The following is a 17,282-nucleotide window of genomic DNA, read 5'->3' on the forward strand; positions in this document are numbered from 1 at the left end:
CCATTGGCTTCCCAGGCTCTCCGCTGAGTTACACCAGCCAGGGTTTTAACTCATCCTTGTGGGGTTGGCAAATGTCACTATTTTCTCATTTGCCATGTTTTTAGGCTATTTTTGCCTTGCTGCTAAATCCCTCCTGTTTTGTTGTGCCTCTCCCCCTTTAGCCCAGTCTCCCTTTTACCTGTTTGCTGTTTAATAAATCATCCCCTAAGTGATCCCCTGACTTGAGCATCAGCTACAACGCCTTGTGGAGGGTTTATTTATATTTTCTTTCTTCCCTTTTAGGAAAGATGTTGATTAGGTCTCAGCTGATGGCTGCTTTTGAAGGAGAAAATGCCGACTGTTCTCCAGGGGGTCTGTGAGAAAAAGGATCGTTTACTGTGGTTAAGTTTCTGGGCTGAAATTAAGGTTTGGCAAGTGGTAGATATTTGGGGAGAAAACATTTTAAGAAGAGGTTTGAACCTCTTTTCCTCTAAGGGAAAGCTGAGACCTGCAGTGGATTTTAATGGGAATGGATGGGGCAGAGCTCCTGAAATACCTTGTCATGACCACCCAGAAACGCTGAGCACCCAGGGCTGAGGGGACAATGGAGTGAGCAGGAATGGCTGGAGGATGCTCACCTCCATAAATAGTCTCTACAAAGAAAAGAAAGTAATTAAAAATAATGTTAAATGGATAAAAATCCCCTTTTCTGTTGCAGGGTCCGTCTCCAGCACGAACACAGAGGCTGCCTCCTGCACTTCAAGAGGCCGTGCCAAATCTTTGCATAGATTAGTCGTTAACAATGGGGTTAATAATGATAATGGCACAAATGTCCTGTGCCTGCATGAGCTGCACTTAGGAAAATCTGCCAGCACCAGGTAATCACCATGTTTCATACTGTCAACAAGATCAATCATGTCGAGAGCTCATTCATCAGTCAGCTGTGCCGGGGGCTTAGCAGGCAGGGGGGAGTGCAGGCAGCTCACAGAGCCCCAGAAACCAGCTCTTGGGGGAAAAGGGGTGGTCCCCCACGATTGGAGTGGAGGTGTCAAAGCCCTGGTGGGCTCCAAACCCAGCTGGGTGCCAGGCAAAGCCTCTCCTCCCTTCTCCTCTCAAGGCTGCTCTCACCGATGCTCCCCTCTCTGTGGTGGCTGGGGCTGTCAGGGCTTCCTCTGCTGGAGACAGATTGTTTGTTGCTGTTTCTCCATCTGGCTGGAATCACGTCTGTCTTCCACTGTGTTGTTTGTTGCCTGACTGCCACGTGTAAGCCATCTTTTCTCCTGTGCTTCCTACCAAGGAGATGTCCTCAGTGCCCCAGCACTGCCCTCAGGTCCCACTTCCCCACATGGGATCCCAGTCCACTAGTGCTGGAAACCCTGCCCCAAGGGACTTTCTGCTCTGAAAAATAGGACCTTGCCTCAAAAATCATCCCTAAACCTGTAGTCCTGGCAGTAAGGAGCCAGCAGACAGGGAATGGGCGGCTGTCCCAAGGCAGCTTTGCTCCAACAATCAGTGGGAGGTGATGGAGAGCCCGTCCCCATCTGTGGCGAGGCCAGAGCCGGACCCTGCCTGAGGGCAGTCAGCCAAGCACAGCCTTGCAAAAGGGATAAGAACAGGCTGCCAACAACATGTTATGGGCAGCTTGGGGTTCACAAACCCTGCTGGACAATCCTTTATGGCTGGTGTGTTGGCAAGGGAGAGACACCAGTCCTCCAGCCTCCCAGCTCCTCCCAACACCAACCCCTGTGGGAGCAAGGCACCCCGGTGAGCTGTGGTTCTGGGGTGGGCAGTCCCCACCCTGCCCATCTCATAGGTGATGCAGACTGATAGGTGAGCAGACTGGGAGCTGGGAAAGGACTCCAGGTGCTGCCAGCTTGGAGCTGCCATGGCTGGCAAGGCTGTCACTCCTGGTCTGCATGAATCAGACAACCAAAGGCACGGGGACAGGGAGGGGACACAGCCCTGCCTGTCACTCTGCTGGCCTCTCCATCCAGCACCAAACCACCCTTCCTCTGCCAGCTCTGCTTGCACGGATCTGCTGGCCTCCATCCTCTGTGCTAGGTGGGGATGCAGCCTGGCCCCCCTTGGCCAAGGAGGCTTTCGTCTTGCTGCCAGAGCAGGATTTTGGGCAAAAGATTGTATCCTTTATTCTGGGTCTCACAGTGAAAAAGGAGCAAACCATCCTACCTATCTCACCATTGTGCCAGGTAAGGAGAACTGGGAAACCCACCACAGGCACTGGTGATGCCCACCTGCAGACAGCCAAGAATGTGGCCCAAAGGACTTGGCACTCAATTTTAACTCCATTACCTGCATGGAGGCTTTGCTTGTGCAACACTTTTATAATTCCTGGGACAGATATCATTGCAGAGCACAACCTGTGACCCCAGGCTCACAGTGTCCTCTCCAGAGGTTGACCTGAACTTTCTCAGAAGCTGTAAACCTTCCTTGCAGTGCCGTGGCCAGCATCCTCACCTTCCACAGCGTGGTACCCAGCTACCCCAGCACCTCTGCCAAGGATGCTGCAGATGTTGTCCAGCAGGTAACAGCACCTCTGTCCTCATGGCTGTACCGGGAGGGGATGCAGGGCTGATAGTGGGGCAAACCCCAGGAGCTCCTCATTTGGCTCTCTCCTCCCTTCTCCCAGTCCTACCTGGCCCATTCCCCTCTTCCTCACAGCAGCAACCCTTTCTTCTTTACCTCTCTTCCTTTTCCCCACTTCTGGAAGGCTGCTTGATTGCCTGGCTCCCTTCATTAGCATGATACCTCCTGGAAAATTGGTAAACAGAGGCGTATGAATGAGGTGTTGATTGCAATCAGCAGGGGAGAAGGGGGGCTGAGAGTGCTGGAGAGGCCGAGGATGCTTCTCAATCACCCAGTGGTCCAGGTCGGCTGCTGGAGAGGATCCACTCCCCAGCACGAGCTGCCTGGGTTGGCCACCACCCCTCATGGCTCTCCAGCAGCCACCTGAGCATCCCTCTGCAGAAGAGTGCTGCATGTTCACACCCTTACCCTTCCCTCTTGGGGCTGTGGGATGTGGTCTGGGAGAGCCCATCCTTGCTGCTGGGGTGTGTGGGATGGCTGTGTTCCAGGACATCCTGTCTCACGGGATGCATTGCTGGGCTGATGGCAGGGTGCAGCAGGGTGACAGCACCCTGGGGCTCTTGGAAAACAAGAGCTTAAAGGCATAAGCATGATCCAAATCATATCCTATTATTAATCTGGACATGCTGCAATGGAGCTGGTCCCTAGCCAGCTGTTCCCCTGGCACCATTGGAGGTGTGGCAGGGGCAGGCAGAGGTTACAGGGCTGGTATCTGGTATCATAGAGGGGAATTTGCCTAATTTCTGGCCTGTTTCAGGGTGAAGTGGCTGAAACCACCTTCCCCAGGCCAGCTCCAGTGCTGAGTTAATGCTACCTGGCTTTGTCAGCACCACAAAGGTGTTTGGCATCTTAGAGGTGACAGCTTGCAGAAGTGATGAGATGTGGGTGCAGGTCATCCTCCACCACGCTGCAACATCACCAGGGGAGCAGGGAATGTGTGGAGCACTCTGTCAGGAGCTCTGTGCAGGAACCTGGATGCACAGTGAAGGTGGGCAGCAGGGGCAGTGATGCCCATCACCCAGCTTGACAGTGTCAGATTCACCCTGCTCCCAGCCCTGGGCTGCTGCCAACGTGCTCACCCACGAGTGTCTGTCATTAAGCATCTATTTAGGCATGCAGAAGTTGCCTAATTTTTCAAGGGTGCTGCAAACCCCCAGTGTCCTTGAAGTCAGTTGTTGCTGAAAGTACCTGATACCTCTAAAAATGAGTCATGGGGTACATGCATTTGATGCCCAGTAGAAATAGGTGGGCAAAGGGTCAGCCTGAGTGTGGAATGGATGTTTCCCTATCAGCAAATGGGGTATCAGAGCATATCAGAACCCCACTGGCTGTTGGGAAGCGATGCCCTGACTGCATGTAGAGGCAGGCTGCAGCCCTACATTGCTGGAGTAACCCCAAGAGTGATGGGAACCCCCCTGGGGAAGCGCCTTTCCCTGTGGAACATTCCTGTTGCCACCCAGGTTAAGTCTCTGCTCCCTGTCCGCAGCCCTGATGCTCCACAAAGGTGGCCTTTGCTCATGGGAACCAAACTTCCTGCAAAGCCCTGCCTAGAAAAGATAGCAGAAATAGGATGCCAGAGGATTATTCCCCAGCCATGCTCAGCAGGAAACATGACCGCTGAGGATAAAGGCAGGAATTAGAGGAGGACACCTGAACATGGGGGGCTTAGGCTGGGAGAAGGATCCCCGCAGAAGGAGGCAAAACACTGGCATTGGTTTCTACTCCCCTGCATCTGTTATTTGACCTTATAAAACTCCATTTGTGGAGGTGGTTGTTATTTTTCGTTAAAACTTTTAATCTAAAATCCCATTAGGCTTAGCAGTGTGTTCATTTGTGAGCAGAAGAAAAACAGTTCAGTGTTTGCTCATTCCTGTATCTTCCTCACTTCAAACAGATGTAATAAAGCATTTTCTCTTTCCCTCTTGTTTCCCTTTGTGGTTTGGCTTTTTTTTAGGAGCCTCCGAGGCAGTTCAGCTTGGTTTTGCCCACTTCCAGCACCGCACATCTCTTCCAGCTCTGCTGCTTTCATGTCTGTTGACATGAAATAAAATTTGCAGGATGTCCTCTGAAGCGGGGACTTTTCTTTGCCTGGCTCTTCTGCCAGTGGGGTTAAACCAGCCCATCCAGACCAAATTGTCTGACTTTAGGATAAAATAACATTAAAGACACATCCAGGGCATGTTTTTGTGTGTATGCTCATCTCTGCTGGGCAGCAGCAGCCTATGGAGGGACAGACTGGTCCCCACGCTCAGGAAGGCATCACAGTGGCCGTTTACAGAGTTTTTTCTTCACTCTGCTTTCTCTGTCATCTTTATTTCAGGAATTGCTTTAAAACCAGGCTTTGAATAATTCACTGGGAGCATACGGCAGTCCACCCTGACTGCTTCGTCACAGCTTCCCTTGACTTCAATAATTCACTTTCCCACCAGGAGCTGATGTGCTTTCCTTGTACGTGGGTTTGCTGTCGAGCACACCCAGCTCCCAGCCAAAGCTGGGCATGAGGAGAAGTAAAAGGGGATTTAAGGCCGAATGCCTTTGTTTAACACTACATTTCAGGCAGGGCAGAAGGTTCACCAGGCAGCTTTTCCAGCTGTGGGAGAGGCAAGAAGGCAAGGTGAGACTGGTTGTGGCTTGGTGACAGAGATGCTCCTCTTGCTGAGGGCATTGGTCCTTCAACCCCTTCCTTGCTGTGAGGCTTTGGGGCTGCAGCTCCAGTGGGTCAGTATCCACCCCCCAAGAGTATCCCAAACCCCCAACCACCAGGGATGTGCCCCAGCCCCACCACTCCAACTGTCTGGGAGCTGCACCACACCTCAACCTTCTTAATGAGGTATCTGGGCTTGTGTTTTCCCCCAGAAAATCAAGCCAGCATGTGTGAATGACCTGGTGATGGCCAGGAACAGTGGGAATGGCAATAAGCTGTGGGGATTCAGTAGCCTTTCTACCCAGACCCTGCTTATCTGGATAAATTAGGGTTTAATTTAAAGGAAACACTAAGGCTCCTATTGCAGTGTATTGATGGAAGAACGTATGATATGCATGGGGAGATGCTAAAATATGTAATGTACAAACTCTATATAACGGTGCTTTTTCTGTAGATCTCTTTTCCTGCCATCTCAGGAGCAAGGCTGGTGAATGATGTGCAGCAAGGAATCACAGCTGTGAATAACCAGCAAATTCCTGGGAGGAGAGCCGGGTACCAGATGCCGTGGAACACGTCTTTGCAGTGGTGCAGTCTGAGGCAGGTGAGGGTGAAGATGCTCTGGTGCCTGCGTAAGAGCGTGGCACGGGGGAAGGGGCTTAAGCTGATGCTGAGTGTGGTGGATTTAATTTCCTCCCAGTAGCACTTCAATATTACAAGGTGCTCCAGAAAAACCAGAGAGGGCCTGAGGCGAAATGCAGCCGAGTCAATTGAAGTTAACTTCCCTGGGCACGAGGCCAGGCCCCTCTTTAAAGACTATTTTTCCAGAAAGGCTGCAAAAATGTATTTTCAGTTGCTTTTGATTCAGCTGCCTTGAGCCTGCTCAAGTGAACTGTGTGCAAAAAGAACCCTGAAAGCTTGGGCTTGCAGGAGAGGGTGCAGACTGTGGGGAGCTGGCCTTATATTGCCCCCAAATCTCTTGAAGGAGCCTCATTAAGTACTACAGGGCCACTATAGGGCCCCCCAGCCCTTCCCTCCTCCAGCATCACTGAGGAAGACTAGTGGACTAGGCAGGCTGGAGGAAGGTGGGGGATGCCTCCAGCCTGCAGGGCATGGAAAAGGGTTTGCCATCAGGCAAGGCAAAGCTCCCCCCATACCCAATCCTGACTGGGGACAGAGAGGCCCCCAGCACTGAGGGACCCATGGCTGGGAAGGGAGGCACCAGGCAAGCTGAGATTTAGGGACAGAGGGTCTGGACAGATTTGCTGCAGGTCAAGGCTGAGCTGAACTTGTGTCCAGGATGCCTGGGGGGCTTGAGGCTTCATGTCCTGGGGCTGATAAGGCAGAATGTCCTCTAGCTCTGCTAGCAGAGTTTCTCTCCCTTAAGGCTGTGCTTCCCACACTGTGGCGTGGGGCAGGAGGGGTTTTCACAGCTTTTCTCCTCCTTCTCACTCTCCCCAGTCTGCTGCTGCTGCTCTGGATAGCTGCTGCCTCTCTAATTGCATTATAGCTGATGGGGGGAAGGAAACCACTGCTTTGGCTTCAAACAAACGACGCCCTAACCCAACTCATTATCCACCTGACTTGCTCCCCAACCTTCCGTGACACTCCCGTATTTGTCACGCTGTTCCAGCACGGCTAACGAGCAGAGCAGCCGAGGCTGTGGCCGGCAGCTCCCCCAGCTCTGGACCGGGGCTCCATAAACGAGCTTGTGTCCAGGACCCCAAGGGGATGCTCTGCCTCTCTGCTGTGTTCATCCTTCTCTTTGCCATCATCCTTTTTATTTGTAGGCGCTTCTTCTGGCCTACTTGCATCCAGTTCATTTCCCTTTTGTTAAATAAAACCTGACTCCAGGCCTTATTTGGCAAATAGATCTGGGAGAAGCTGGGCTGGCTCTTTCTTCTCCTGACAAGCCTTTCAGGATGGGGGAGATGAGATGGAAAGAGAGACAGATGAATAAGATGCAAAAGCAGTGAAGAAAAATAAACAGGAGATAAAGGGGATGTGGGAGAGAGAAAAAAATGAAGTAGATCCATAGCTGGGATGGGAAGCAGAGGGAAGACAAGGGGAAGACCTGCTAAACCCCAACCAGCATGAAGTGAGGGACTGGGAGGGGGGGGCAAACTGGGAACACATTGTTATAACGTGTGTATAATGTGTCCTTTCCCAACTCCTCCTGGCCATGCCTGCATACCGATTTGGGGAGGGGGACCTTCTGTGGTAAAGAAATGGCCATGCTTCCTCACAGGAGCTCCTCTCTCCTCTCCTCCAATATCCCCCAACCATTTTCCCCCAAGATGTAGGTTGTTCATGGAAGCAGACAAGCACTTTGGCCTGACTCTGTCTCCAGCTGTCAAATGCTGTAAATATCCGGGAGGTGGTTAAAGCTGGGAAACAGCAGAGATGCTTTAAACACAGCCCAGAGCCAACCCCACTGCTGGTAGGACTCATAAATATCCCCTCTGTGTTCTTGCTCTGTCAGGAGGCAGCAATAAAAGGGAACAAAAGCCAAAGCCATTGTGGGGTGGCTTCAGGATCTCTGGTGCCTCCTTACCCCTTCCAGAGCATGTTGGATAGCAATGAGGAGTAAAACCCAGTTAGATGAGGGGAGCTGATGGCATGGGGCTGTTCTCTGGGCACAGCACTGAGATGGTGAGGTTGGGAGCTGGTACAAGAGGCTCAGTGTGGAAATCATTGTTTTTTCTATTATTTCCCCATTTTCATCTGGCTGAGTAGCACCGAGCATCTGCCTTAAGGCAAGTCACCTGGCCCAGCTCTTGAAACCACCAGCTTCCTTGGCAGCAGATGAAGTCCTCAGCTGAAGGGAGAACGTGGGGGCTTAAAATTATCCATGCTGGAATCAGGTGAGAGCGAATGCTGTTATACAGGGCATGAAATGAGAAATAGGTAATCCCCAGCAGGAAGCAAACCCTGGGCATTGCTGGGGAAGCCAGGGAAATGTCCTTCCTTTATCAAGGGGTCACGCCACCCCATCAGCCCTAAAAGCACAGGACCTGTGAGGCAGCAGGACACATGCTCAGGGAAGGTGGAAGCCTCATCTGGAGGCAGCGCTGGCGGCATAACTCTGTCCCAGTTGTGATTTTTATAATAAGCTGAATTCTCAGCTGGACCCAGCAGAAAATCAATAGTGGGACTTGAGAAAGCAGTCAAAATCCATGGAGCTAAATTGGCCAGCCCGCAGGCAGCTGGGTGGCTTTTTGGGCATTGTGATGTGTGGCTGCACTGAAAGGGGAAAAATAGAACAATTTCAAAAATTCTTTGAAATAATTGCCTAAGATTATTGAATTATCTTAAAATACCAGGGCAAGATGCAGAAGTGGCTTTTAAAAAGTTCGTGGTGGGAGCTGGAGGAGCGAGGGAAGCCACCTTCCCACTGCCAAGGGCATCTGGGGACAGTTAAGGTGGGTTTTTCCCTTTCCCAATTAGATCCAAAGGATGCCTTCCACTCCACCTGCAGAGCCTTATCTGCAGAGCAGCACATCGGCTTTAGCAAAAAGCCTCTCATTCTCCAAAGTCTCTTTAATTCCATCCTTTTAGATCTGCCTTTTCAAGTGCAGCCCCAGCGCCATCCATCTGCCCTTTCTATAGAGACGGTGTCCTGAATCGTTTTATTTTTGGCAGCTTTGCCTTCATCTCCTCATTGGCAGGGGAGCAAGGAGAAGATATCCCCCTCCCTGCAGCCACTGAGGGTGCTGTTGGATTTGGGGCTATTTTGGTCCTCAGCTCCTCTCCCACTGGTGGATGCAGGACCGATGGACGCTGCTGGGCAGTGGCTGTAGGCACCTCCCAAGGCTGTGAGAGCCTGTCCATGACTTACTAACATCATGTGGCTTTTGCTGGTTCATAGCCAGGTGTCTGTAGGGACACCTGGCTATGCCATGTGCATCCTGCATCCCACCCTGCATCCACCTCGTGGTAGCCCAGGCCCAGGCCGATCTTTGAACATTCCCCACTCGGAGCTGGGGAAGGCATGGGAAGCCTAGCCTGGAGTTTTCCATGCCTGTCAACCTCTTCCAAGCTATAGGAAAAAAGACAGATGAAGAAAGCGAGGAAAAATATAAAGAAACAATTTTCTTCTGACATTTTTCTTTTTCAATGTGAGCCCTTCTGGGAGGAGGTCTTTAAAATTAATAATGTTCTTTCTTTTTCTCTCTCTCTTCCCGAGACTCCTGTTTTAAATTAATGAAAAGTCAAATACTATTAAGTTCTGATCATGTGTTTGTGATAATGAAGGGACTGATTTCCAGCCAGTTTACAACTCTGATCCGTTTCTCCATCCCCCTCTCTTTTTTGGCTCTGATTAAAACTCTCTCATGGGCTCCCTCTGATTTCCAACATTTGTGGTCCGAGGCTAGGGAAAGCCTTTTCACTGAGCAGATTTGAAGGCTTTTTAGCATTCTGGTATTTTTCTCCCACGTCTGCTTAGACCAGGGGTGATAGATGCTCTGCCAGGAGCTGGTGGGTGCTCCCAGGGGTCTCACCTGGGGTGCTGCAGGACACAGCACACATTAGGGCTGGACCCTGCCACTGGGATGCAGCTTTCAAGGTTAATCTGGGTTTTCCCCTATAGTGACTTTACCGAGACACTGTGAAAAGGAAAAAAAATTCCTCTGATGGCCACAAACTGCCTTGGGAAAGGCCAGACAGGGATCTCCAGGGAAGGGCTTCCCAAATGCCTGAACAGCTAGGAATTGAGGCAGCCCTTGCTTTGCTTGCTTCCCTGACAAGGTCATATAGTGAGGGTTGCACAGGTGGCAGTATGCCTAGAGGGATGATTTAGGGAAGGACAAAGGGATGGCCTCACAGCTAGATGGGCCCATCCCCTAACGGATGGGCAACAAGGTGACAAGGTGCTCTTGCCGATGGCTTCATTAATCACCTGTCTGCCTGGGTTCTGCAGCAGACTGGAAGAGCTCAAAGGGTTAATCTGTAATTTAGGACTCAACACCAAAGATACAGTTGTTGGGAGAGAAGAAAGCCCTGTCGAAGGCTTTGGGAAATAATTTGCCTTGGCACTTTCTTATAAGAGTGAATTGATTTTTGCTGGGCTGTGTCAGGCTGAATTATGAATGGGGGAAAATAGGGCTGGTGCTCCTAGAGCTGAAGGTGTGATTAGAGGCACGTGCGGAGGGGGCTGTGGACTGCCTCCTTCCAGGACTTCCCACGTGAATCCAGGACTACAGTATCATTGTCCTCAGAGTCCTTGGAGAGATAGGTTTGCTTCAGCCCCAACACAGACGTGGCCCCCATATCGATCCCCCAGACCGGGCCAGGAGAGGCCTTTCCTGAACCATCCAGGACTGTTTCCTCTCTCTGTCCAGCCAGAAGAGCAGAAGATCCTGGTTGCTGAAGGGTGAAGCAAAGCATTACGATCATCCTGGGAGGATGTGGGAGTGTGCAAGAGGTGATCCCACTACCCTGCTCCCAGTCCTGCTCTGCCCACTGCAGTGCTGCTGGGAAGGAACCCTGTCCCCAAGCACTGTTCTTGTCCTTAAAAACTCCTGGTGCTGCCTCACTGCCTGCATCCATCTCCATCAGTCAACGCTGAGTCCGCTGTCCCCCAAGTGCTTTCTCGTGGCCCGCTTGATGCTGCTTTCCAAGGCAAAGGCTCTCCTGCAGGCTGCTGGGAATTGTAGTGCAGTAAAGCCAGCAAGCAGGAGCGGGGACAGAGCCAAGCTCCTGGCTGGCTGCTGGCCTGGCCTGTGTGGCTCCCCTCAGCAGAACCAGCACCAGACCTTGCTCCCAGCATGCAGGGTCCCCGGGGAGCCTGCATCTGCCTCCAACACCAGCCGCCTCTCCACAGCTCTGAGCATCCTGCCATGCAGCTTGGCTTTTGTTTGTCAGCTCAAGGGGAAGCTCTGGGAAGAGAATGAGGTCTGGGCTTTTTCTTTTTTTCCCCTTGCCCTTTTATTTATTATCCTCTGTTATGAACCAGATCCAGCTCATCAGTAAGACCTAGGAACAGCAATTCCTGAATAAGAGAGACGCTGTAGAAAAGGCTCGCCCGATCGCAGCCACTTCCCAAACAAAGGGGCTCAAACTACCCACTTCCTTCCCTGCCCCTCTTCCCAGAAAGTCTCCCCCAAAGAACAGCTTGTTCAATAAGCCATCTGCTCCGTCATCACAATAACCCAGTAATAAGCACCGAGCTCATCCAGCTCGGCACACCTCCCCGGTTCCTGGGAGGATGGAAATGCCCTGCTCCCCAGGGAAACAGGCGGCACGGGGAGGCGGCAGCTATCACACGGCACATCCAGCACTCTGGGAGGGGGGAGATGGGGGCGACCCGTCCCTGTTGCCTCCTGTAGCCGTGGTTTAGCCCTCCCCAGGTAATTGTGCATGGAAATGGATTCCCATTTCTCTGCTCAATCGTCCTGTTTCCTGTCACAGCCGAGCGTTTTGCATGTGCAATTACCCGTCCCCGCACATATCCATGGGCACGCTCAGGTGTCGCCTGCCAGCCTCCGGCGGCCGCTGTGCAGCCACGTCGCGCTGCGTTTGGGCTGTGATAGCAGTCAAGCAGAAGCCATTTTCCATATGAAGCTGCAGGACCTATGGGATAAATAAATGAGTTGGAAAGCCAAGCAGTGTAATGAGTTAATTTAAAACCTGCCTCCTCTTCTTGTATATTAATTTACTTGGCATTATGTTTAATCTTTCATTTACTGGAGTTACACTGATTTCTTTCTCCCCTTCCCCCTCTTGGCAGCTCCCTGGGATGTTCTGCCTTCGGCAGGAGCAGAAGGAAGATAAGCCAGGGCTGGAGAGTGTGGACCAGACTTGGGCCAAGAGGACCTGCTGGGTCCCACAGGAGCTCAGGGTGGCACCTCACAGGTTTCTGTTCTTGAGGATGCCCAGCAGGCAGGTGTGTACTGAATTCCCGGCAGTGGAAGGGAGACCACCACTGGGTATCCATGCTGCTGTTCCCAGGGTGCTAATTACTTTAACCAACTGGGAGGGTGGCCCGGGTAATTAATCAGCTCTAATCAGGACAATTGGAGCTGACAAGGCATCAGGAAGTGGAAGCAAAGGACTGGGTGGAGGAGCTGAAATTTGGCTGGGGGTGATCCTGCTGGACCATCCACCACACTGCTCCTGTCCTCCTGCCAGCAGCCACAAAGCCTCGGGTGTGAGTGGATGGCACTTCACATGAGCACCTCTCTGAAGGGCACAGGAGGCCAGCACAATGAATAAAAGGCTGCTGCAGCCAGGGAAAGCAGGACAGAGCCGGCAGCAGCAGCTTTGCCGTGAGAGTGAACAAGTGAACACAGGTCCTGGGCTTTGTGTCACCCCATAATCAGGCTGTGATGCAGCCTTGTGACCGTGGCTGGCCTGGATCCCCACCAGATTGTCTGCTGGTCCAGTTGAAGAGAAACTCGAGGGTGAATATTGCAGGCAGTGGGAAGTGTGGAGGGAAGGAGAGAGGGAGGGAGGGAGGGAGGGAAGGAGCAGCAGATGGGGCTTGGCAGGGCTCACCAGGAACCCGATGATGCTGCAGCAGTGAGTACCAGAAAGCGTGGCAGGTGCGTCCCATGGCATCAGGATGCTTCACTGGGAGTATCCCTGACCATTCCCATCACCTGTCTCTGAAGGGGATTAGCTTACGCTGTTTCTTAGAAGGACTGATGGATGATCTGAAAGAAAGAGAGACTATTGTGGAGTTTATTTCAGATAGGCTGACCTGACAGACTGTACCTGAGGCCATCATGGCAGGGTAGGTTAATGCCAGAGAGAGGAAGATGGATGCAGGGCCCTAGGGCTGCATCCAGCCCATGCAGCAGGGGTCACAGTCAAGAGGTTTGATCTGTGCCCACTGCCTCTTTTGTTTGGAGGTGCATGAGGAGCATCACAGCAGCTGCTGCTTGGAACATCCCCCTCCCTCCCCTCTTGCTAACGAACGTAGGTGAAACTTGCTGTGCCATGACTTTAATCAGCAAAGAAAACTGCAAAGGCTCTTTTTTTCCCCTTTCCCCACCTGCTGAATTCAGCACTGAATGCGAATTAGGTGGCGTTTGAGCTTGGCTGTGTGCCCGCTTCCCGTGCTAATGCAGGGAGCCAGACTCTCCCGCACCTCGAGCCTCTCAGGCTAATCCAAGGCGTGCCTAGATCAGCCCCTGGCATTTCACACTGTGTGAAATAACCCTTGGAGCTTAAAGGCTGCTTGCCGCTGGCTCAGCCTGTGCAACTCCTCTGAGCATCCACCGATAAGATCAGCCTGTGCCAGGGAGTGGGACCAGCCCTTGGCACCCATGGGTGTCTGGGCAGAGTGGCTTCAGCAAGGACATGCCTTGGGAGCCAAGCCCACAGCCCTGGGGAGCGTGTGGTTGCATTATCCAATGGCCAGTGTAGTCAGCAGCAATGGGCAGCCCCAGGAAGGGATGCAGGAGTCAGCACCCTGGAGCTCTGCCTGTGTGGGGTGCTGGAGAAGTACCCCGGGGCTCACACCTGTGGGTCTGTGAGCACAGCAGGAGTAATTTGCGGCTCCATTAGCACTGGGAGTCAGTATAGCAGCCCTGCAGTGTGCCCATTTGATAAGAGGCAAGTTCCACTGAATAATGAGCAGTAATTGGATTTCAGGGTTAACCAGCTTGCAGCAAAAATAGAAAAGAGCAGAGAGCCATTGGATATTTCTGTTCTGGCTCATCAGACACTGGAGGTTTATCTCTGCTGAGAATAGCACAGGAGAGGTAAAGTTATTAGTGACCATCAGAGCATGGTGATACCATCTTCCTCTTGTGTTTAGGGATGAGTCTGTGCATCCTCTGAGTTTCATTTAAGGCTATGGAAGTTTATAACCGCCTATGGGAGAGTTCCATAAGTACCCCATTGCAGTGCAGCAGAGAAGAGAGAAACCAGCTCTCCTTAGTGCTCAGGAGCACCCAACCTCCCTGCTGCTGACCAGAGGCAGAAGGCAAGGTCTCCTGCCAGTGTCACCTCATCCAGATGACAATCTGGCATGGGAAAGGCCAGCAGATGTGCAGCACCACTATGCTTGGAGCTGCGGTTGCATCCTTTGGGGTGGCATCAGCAGAGGTGGAGCAGGCACTGGTGGCAGTCCCAAGCACTGGGAGATGCACACAGCCACAATGGCCCATCTTCCAGCAAGATGAATTTGTGCTAGAAGTGGTGTGGAGAAGTGCTAATAGCATGGTGGGGGAATGGAGAGCCTGTCTTATGAAGCTGAAAGCACTTGGCTTGTTTAGTCCAGCAAAGGAAGGCAAAGCAAGAATGTGATTACTCTCCATAAATATATGAAGCAAATAAACACCAGATACAAAAAGGAACCATTTAAGCTGAAACACTGTGCTGGCATAAGAACAAATGTGCTTAAACTGGCTAATGTAAGCTGGAAATTAGGAGACAATTTTTAACCATGGGAGCTGCAAGACAGTTTTTAGCCATGGGAAGCAGAGGAGGAAACATACCTCATTGCTTTTGCAAATGGAGCTGGACCAGCATGTGAAGGGAGCAGAAAGCAGGCTGCCCACAACTGCAGGGGCCTGGAGTGGGAGCCAGCAGGGTCCTGCCACTCCAGGCTCCTTCCAGGATAGCTGCGCGCACGGTGTGCTGCCGGCATCTCCAGAGGTCCTCAGTTTCCCAAGGCAGGGAGCACTGTTCCCACAGGCAGGGCCTGCTGACACCAGTTTCCCTCTACTCAGGGGCTGGCAGGTACCCAGCACTTGGGACAGCCCCCCAAAGTGCTCGGGGTGCAAGGGACGATGAACCAAAGGTTCAACCAAACGTCAGCCACCAGCCTGGAAGGTACCACAGAAGCAAAAGCTTCCACCTGAGCAGGGAAGCTCACAGCACCTGGATTTGGGCTGGCAACCTGCTGCTGCCATCACTGCTTGTTCTGGATTTTCCTTGGGGAATGGCACACAGCTGGGCCACCAACTCCAGATTTTACTTCGTGCATTAAATTATTCTCATTTCTCTTTATATTCTAGGGCCTGCCTAAAGGATGGGTGAAGAATCTGCTGATGAGGACTCTAATCAGTTTTGAGTATCTCAGGTAATTTCTCAGCTAGAGATCATCTCCAAACAGGAAATCAGATTCGGGAGATAGCTGCTTTATATAGCACATCATGGTGGACTCAAGCAAAGCTTGTGTTAATAAGCAGAGCTGGAATAAGATCATTACTAACATTATTCATTAATTGCTTTACAATCCTCCTACCAAGTGGGCTTTCCTATCTCATTTATCTCTAGTGCTAATGGAACAGGAATAATTCTAGACCCAATCCTGACATCTGGGCAGGTTTTTTCGTGATGTATCTCCTTCCTGAAACTGCAGGAAAGATGTTCCCTGCCTTCAGCGTGTTTTGAGTCTGGCAGCGTGCCTGGGATCGTAGTAAGACACAAAAGCATCTGATGGAAATGGCCACTGGATGGAGCCTTAAAGGTCATAACAATCCCCCGCTCCGGTACAGATGGTGTTCACTGATGGAAAACATCGAGCGGGAAAGCAGTGAGCATCGGGACTGAGGGACGCTGCAGAGCTGGGCTGGGCAGTGGTGCCCAAACTCACCGCCCTGATCCCAGTTCCAGACACCTGAGCGAGCTGCCAGCACCTCTGCTTGCTTCTGCCCTCAGGTCCTGACCTCGCTGTGGTGGCTGTAGATTCCTCGGGGCAGGGATGCACTCACTGCTGGGGTTGCTCTAAAACACCTCACCAAACACATTGCTTCATTCCGGCAAGACAAACAGAGATAAAGTGACTGCGTGAAGAGAATTCCAGTTTTGATTAAAACCCACAGACCTGTAAGCCTCGGCTCCCTCTTGAATAAGGATGAGGATAATATTGGCAGGAGAAAATGAAAACAGCTGATGATATCTGAAGCAGAAGCGTGGCAGGGTGTCAGCTTTGGGAAAGGGGCTCGCAGCTCTCTCCTGGACAGGGTCTGGCGTGCCGAGCCTTTGGTGGCTCCGCTCCCTGCAGCCCTGGAAAAGGGGTAAGGCAAACCAAGCCAGTGGGATAAGGATTTTATGGATGAATGAATGAATGTGCTCACTAAAAGGGGGCCTGCCGAGAGGGCGAGGGCCATCAGTGCATCCAGCTGTTGGCCCTTATCGTCATCGCACACCCAGCACTCCAGGGAGCCCGAGGGGGTGATGGTGAGCCAGGAGGGGTGCGGCGCATCTTGGAAGCGATGTCAAACAACACGTTGTCCCCGTGCTGGCTATGCAGGCGCTCTCCCTTTAAAGCAATCCCGGGGTCGAGAACGGGGAGGAGGCGGAGGCGGGCGGGGGGCGCGGCACCTCGGTACGGCGGCGGCTGCTGCGGGAGGTACCGGGCGCCGCGGCGGCGAGCGGAGCCCGGCAGCAGCCGCCAGCCCCGGGGTATGCGGGTAAGCGGGAGAGGAACGCGGAGGAAGGCGAAGAGCGGCGGGGAGCGGGACGAGGGAGCCCGGCCGAGCCCTCCCGAGCGGCGGAGGATGCGCCGAGCCCCGGGGAGTCGAACCCAGCTGCAGCGCGGCGCGTCCCTCCCGGCCGCCGCCCAAGCCCGCGGAGGTAACGGCGGCGGAGGGGATCGGGGGCACCGGGATGGGGCTGGGGGGAGAGAATATCCATCTTCCCGGAGGCAGGGGGGACACCCATGGTCCCTGGGGTCCTGCGGCTCTGCAGCGCGTCACTCAGCAAGTGGCACTTGGTCACCCCGCGGCGGGGCTGGAATGAGAGAAGGGTCCCCCCGCGGAGTGAAGGGCTCCCTGAAGCAAAGAGCTGGGGCAGGCAGAGGTGGGGTCGCCGTGCTCTGGGGCACCCCATTGCTCGAGGGACTGGAGGCCCAGCTTGGAGTAATGGCAGATGCTCAGCGCCAACCTCAAAACCGCCCCGATCGAAGCTCGGCTGTGAGGTTGGATGCATCCAGTAACCTCAGGCAGCTGGCATGGGAGATGGGCAGAGGGCGGCATAGGGTGACAGGTTCCCATCTTGCCACCTGCTCCCTGAAACTGGCCAACTTTGGGGCACCTGGCACCCCATACTGCCGGTGGTTGGGGGGCAATGGGAGCCAATCCTTGTTTGTACTTGAGCTAGA

At 52.8% G+C, this 17,282-nt stretch overlaps 2 protein-coding genes across 2 annotated transcripts in view; both read left to right on the top strand.

Annotated features, from left to right (window-relative positions):
* Positions 1-609: 609 nt before the first annotated feature.
* On the top strand, positions 610-15,572 carry LOC120322857. Its single transcript, XM_039379249.1, has 6 exons — positions 610-857; positions 2,434-2,521; positions 5,682-5,828; positions 11,955-12,110; positions 15,193-15,257; positions 15,455-15,572. Exons 1-6 carry the CDS (start codon positions 610-612, stop codon positions 15,513-15,515), a joined length of 765 nt encoding a protein of 254 aa, XP_039235183.1. The 3' UTR covers positions 15,516-15,572.
* A 973-nt stretch (positions 15,573-16,545) lies between these two features.
* The window catches only part of LINGO1 (leucine rich repeat and Ig domain containing 1), a 154,816-nt gene continuing 154,079 nt past the window's right edge, over positions 16,546-17,282 (top strand). The window contains exon 1 of the mRNA XM_027712288.2: positions 16,546-16,756. The gene's annotated coding sequence lies outside the window, so the exon portion shown is untranslated. The remainder of the gene's footprint in view (positions 16,757-17,282) is intronic.

The sequence above is a fragment of the Pipra filicauda genome, unplaced genomic scaffold (assembly GCF_003945595.2).
Source record: "Pipra filicauda isolate LSUMZ 115617 unplaced genomic scaffold, ASM394559v2 scaffold161_size1661140_pilon, whole genome shotgun sequence".
Taxonomy (NCBI): Eukaryota; Metazoa; Chordata; class Aves; order Passeriformes; family Pipridae; genus Pipra; species Pipra filicauda.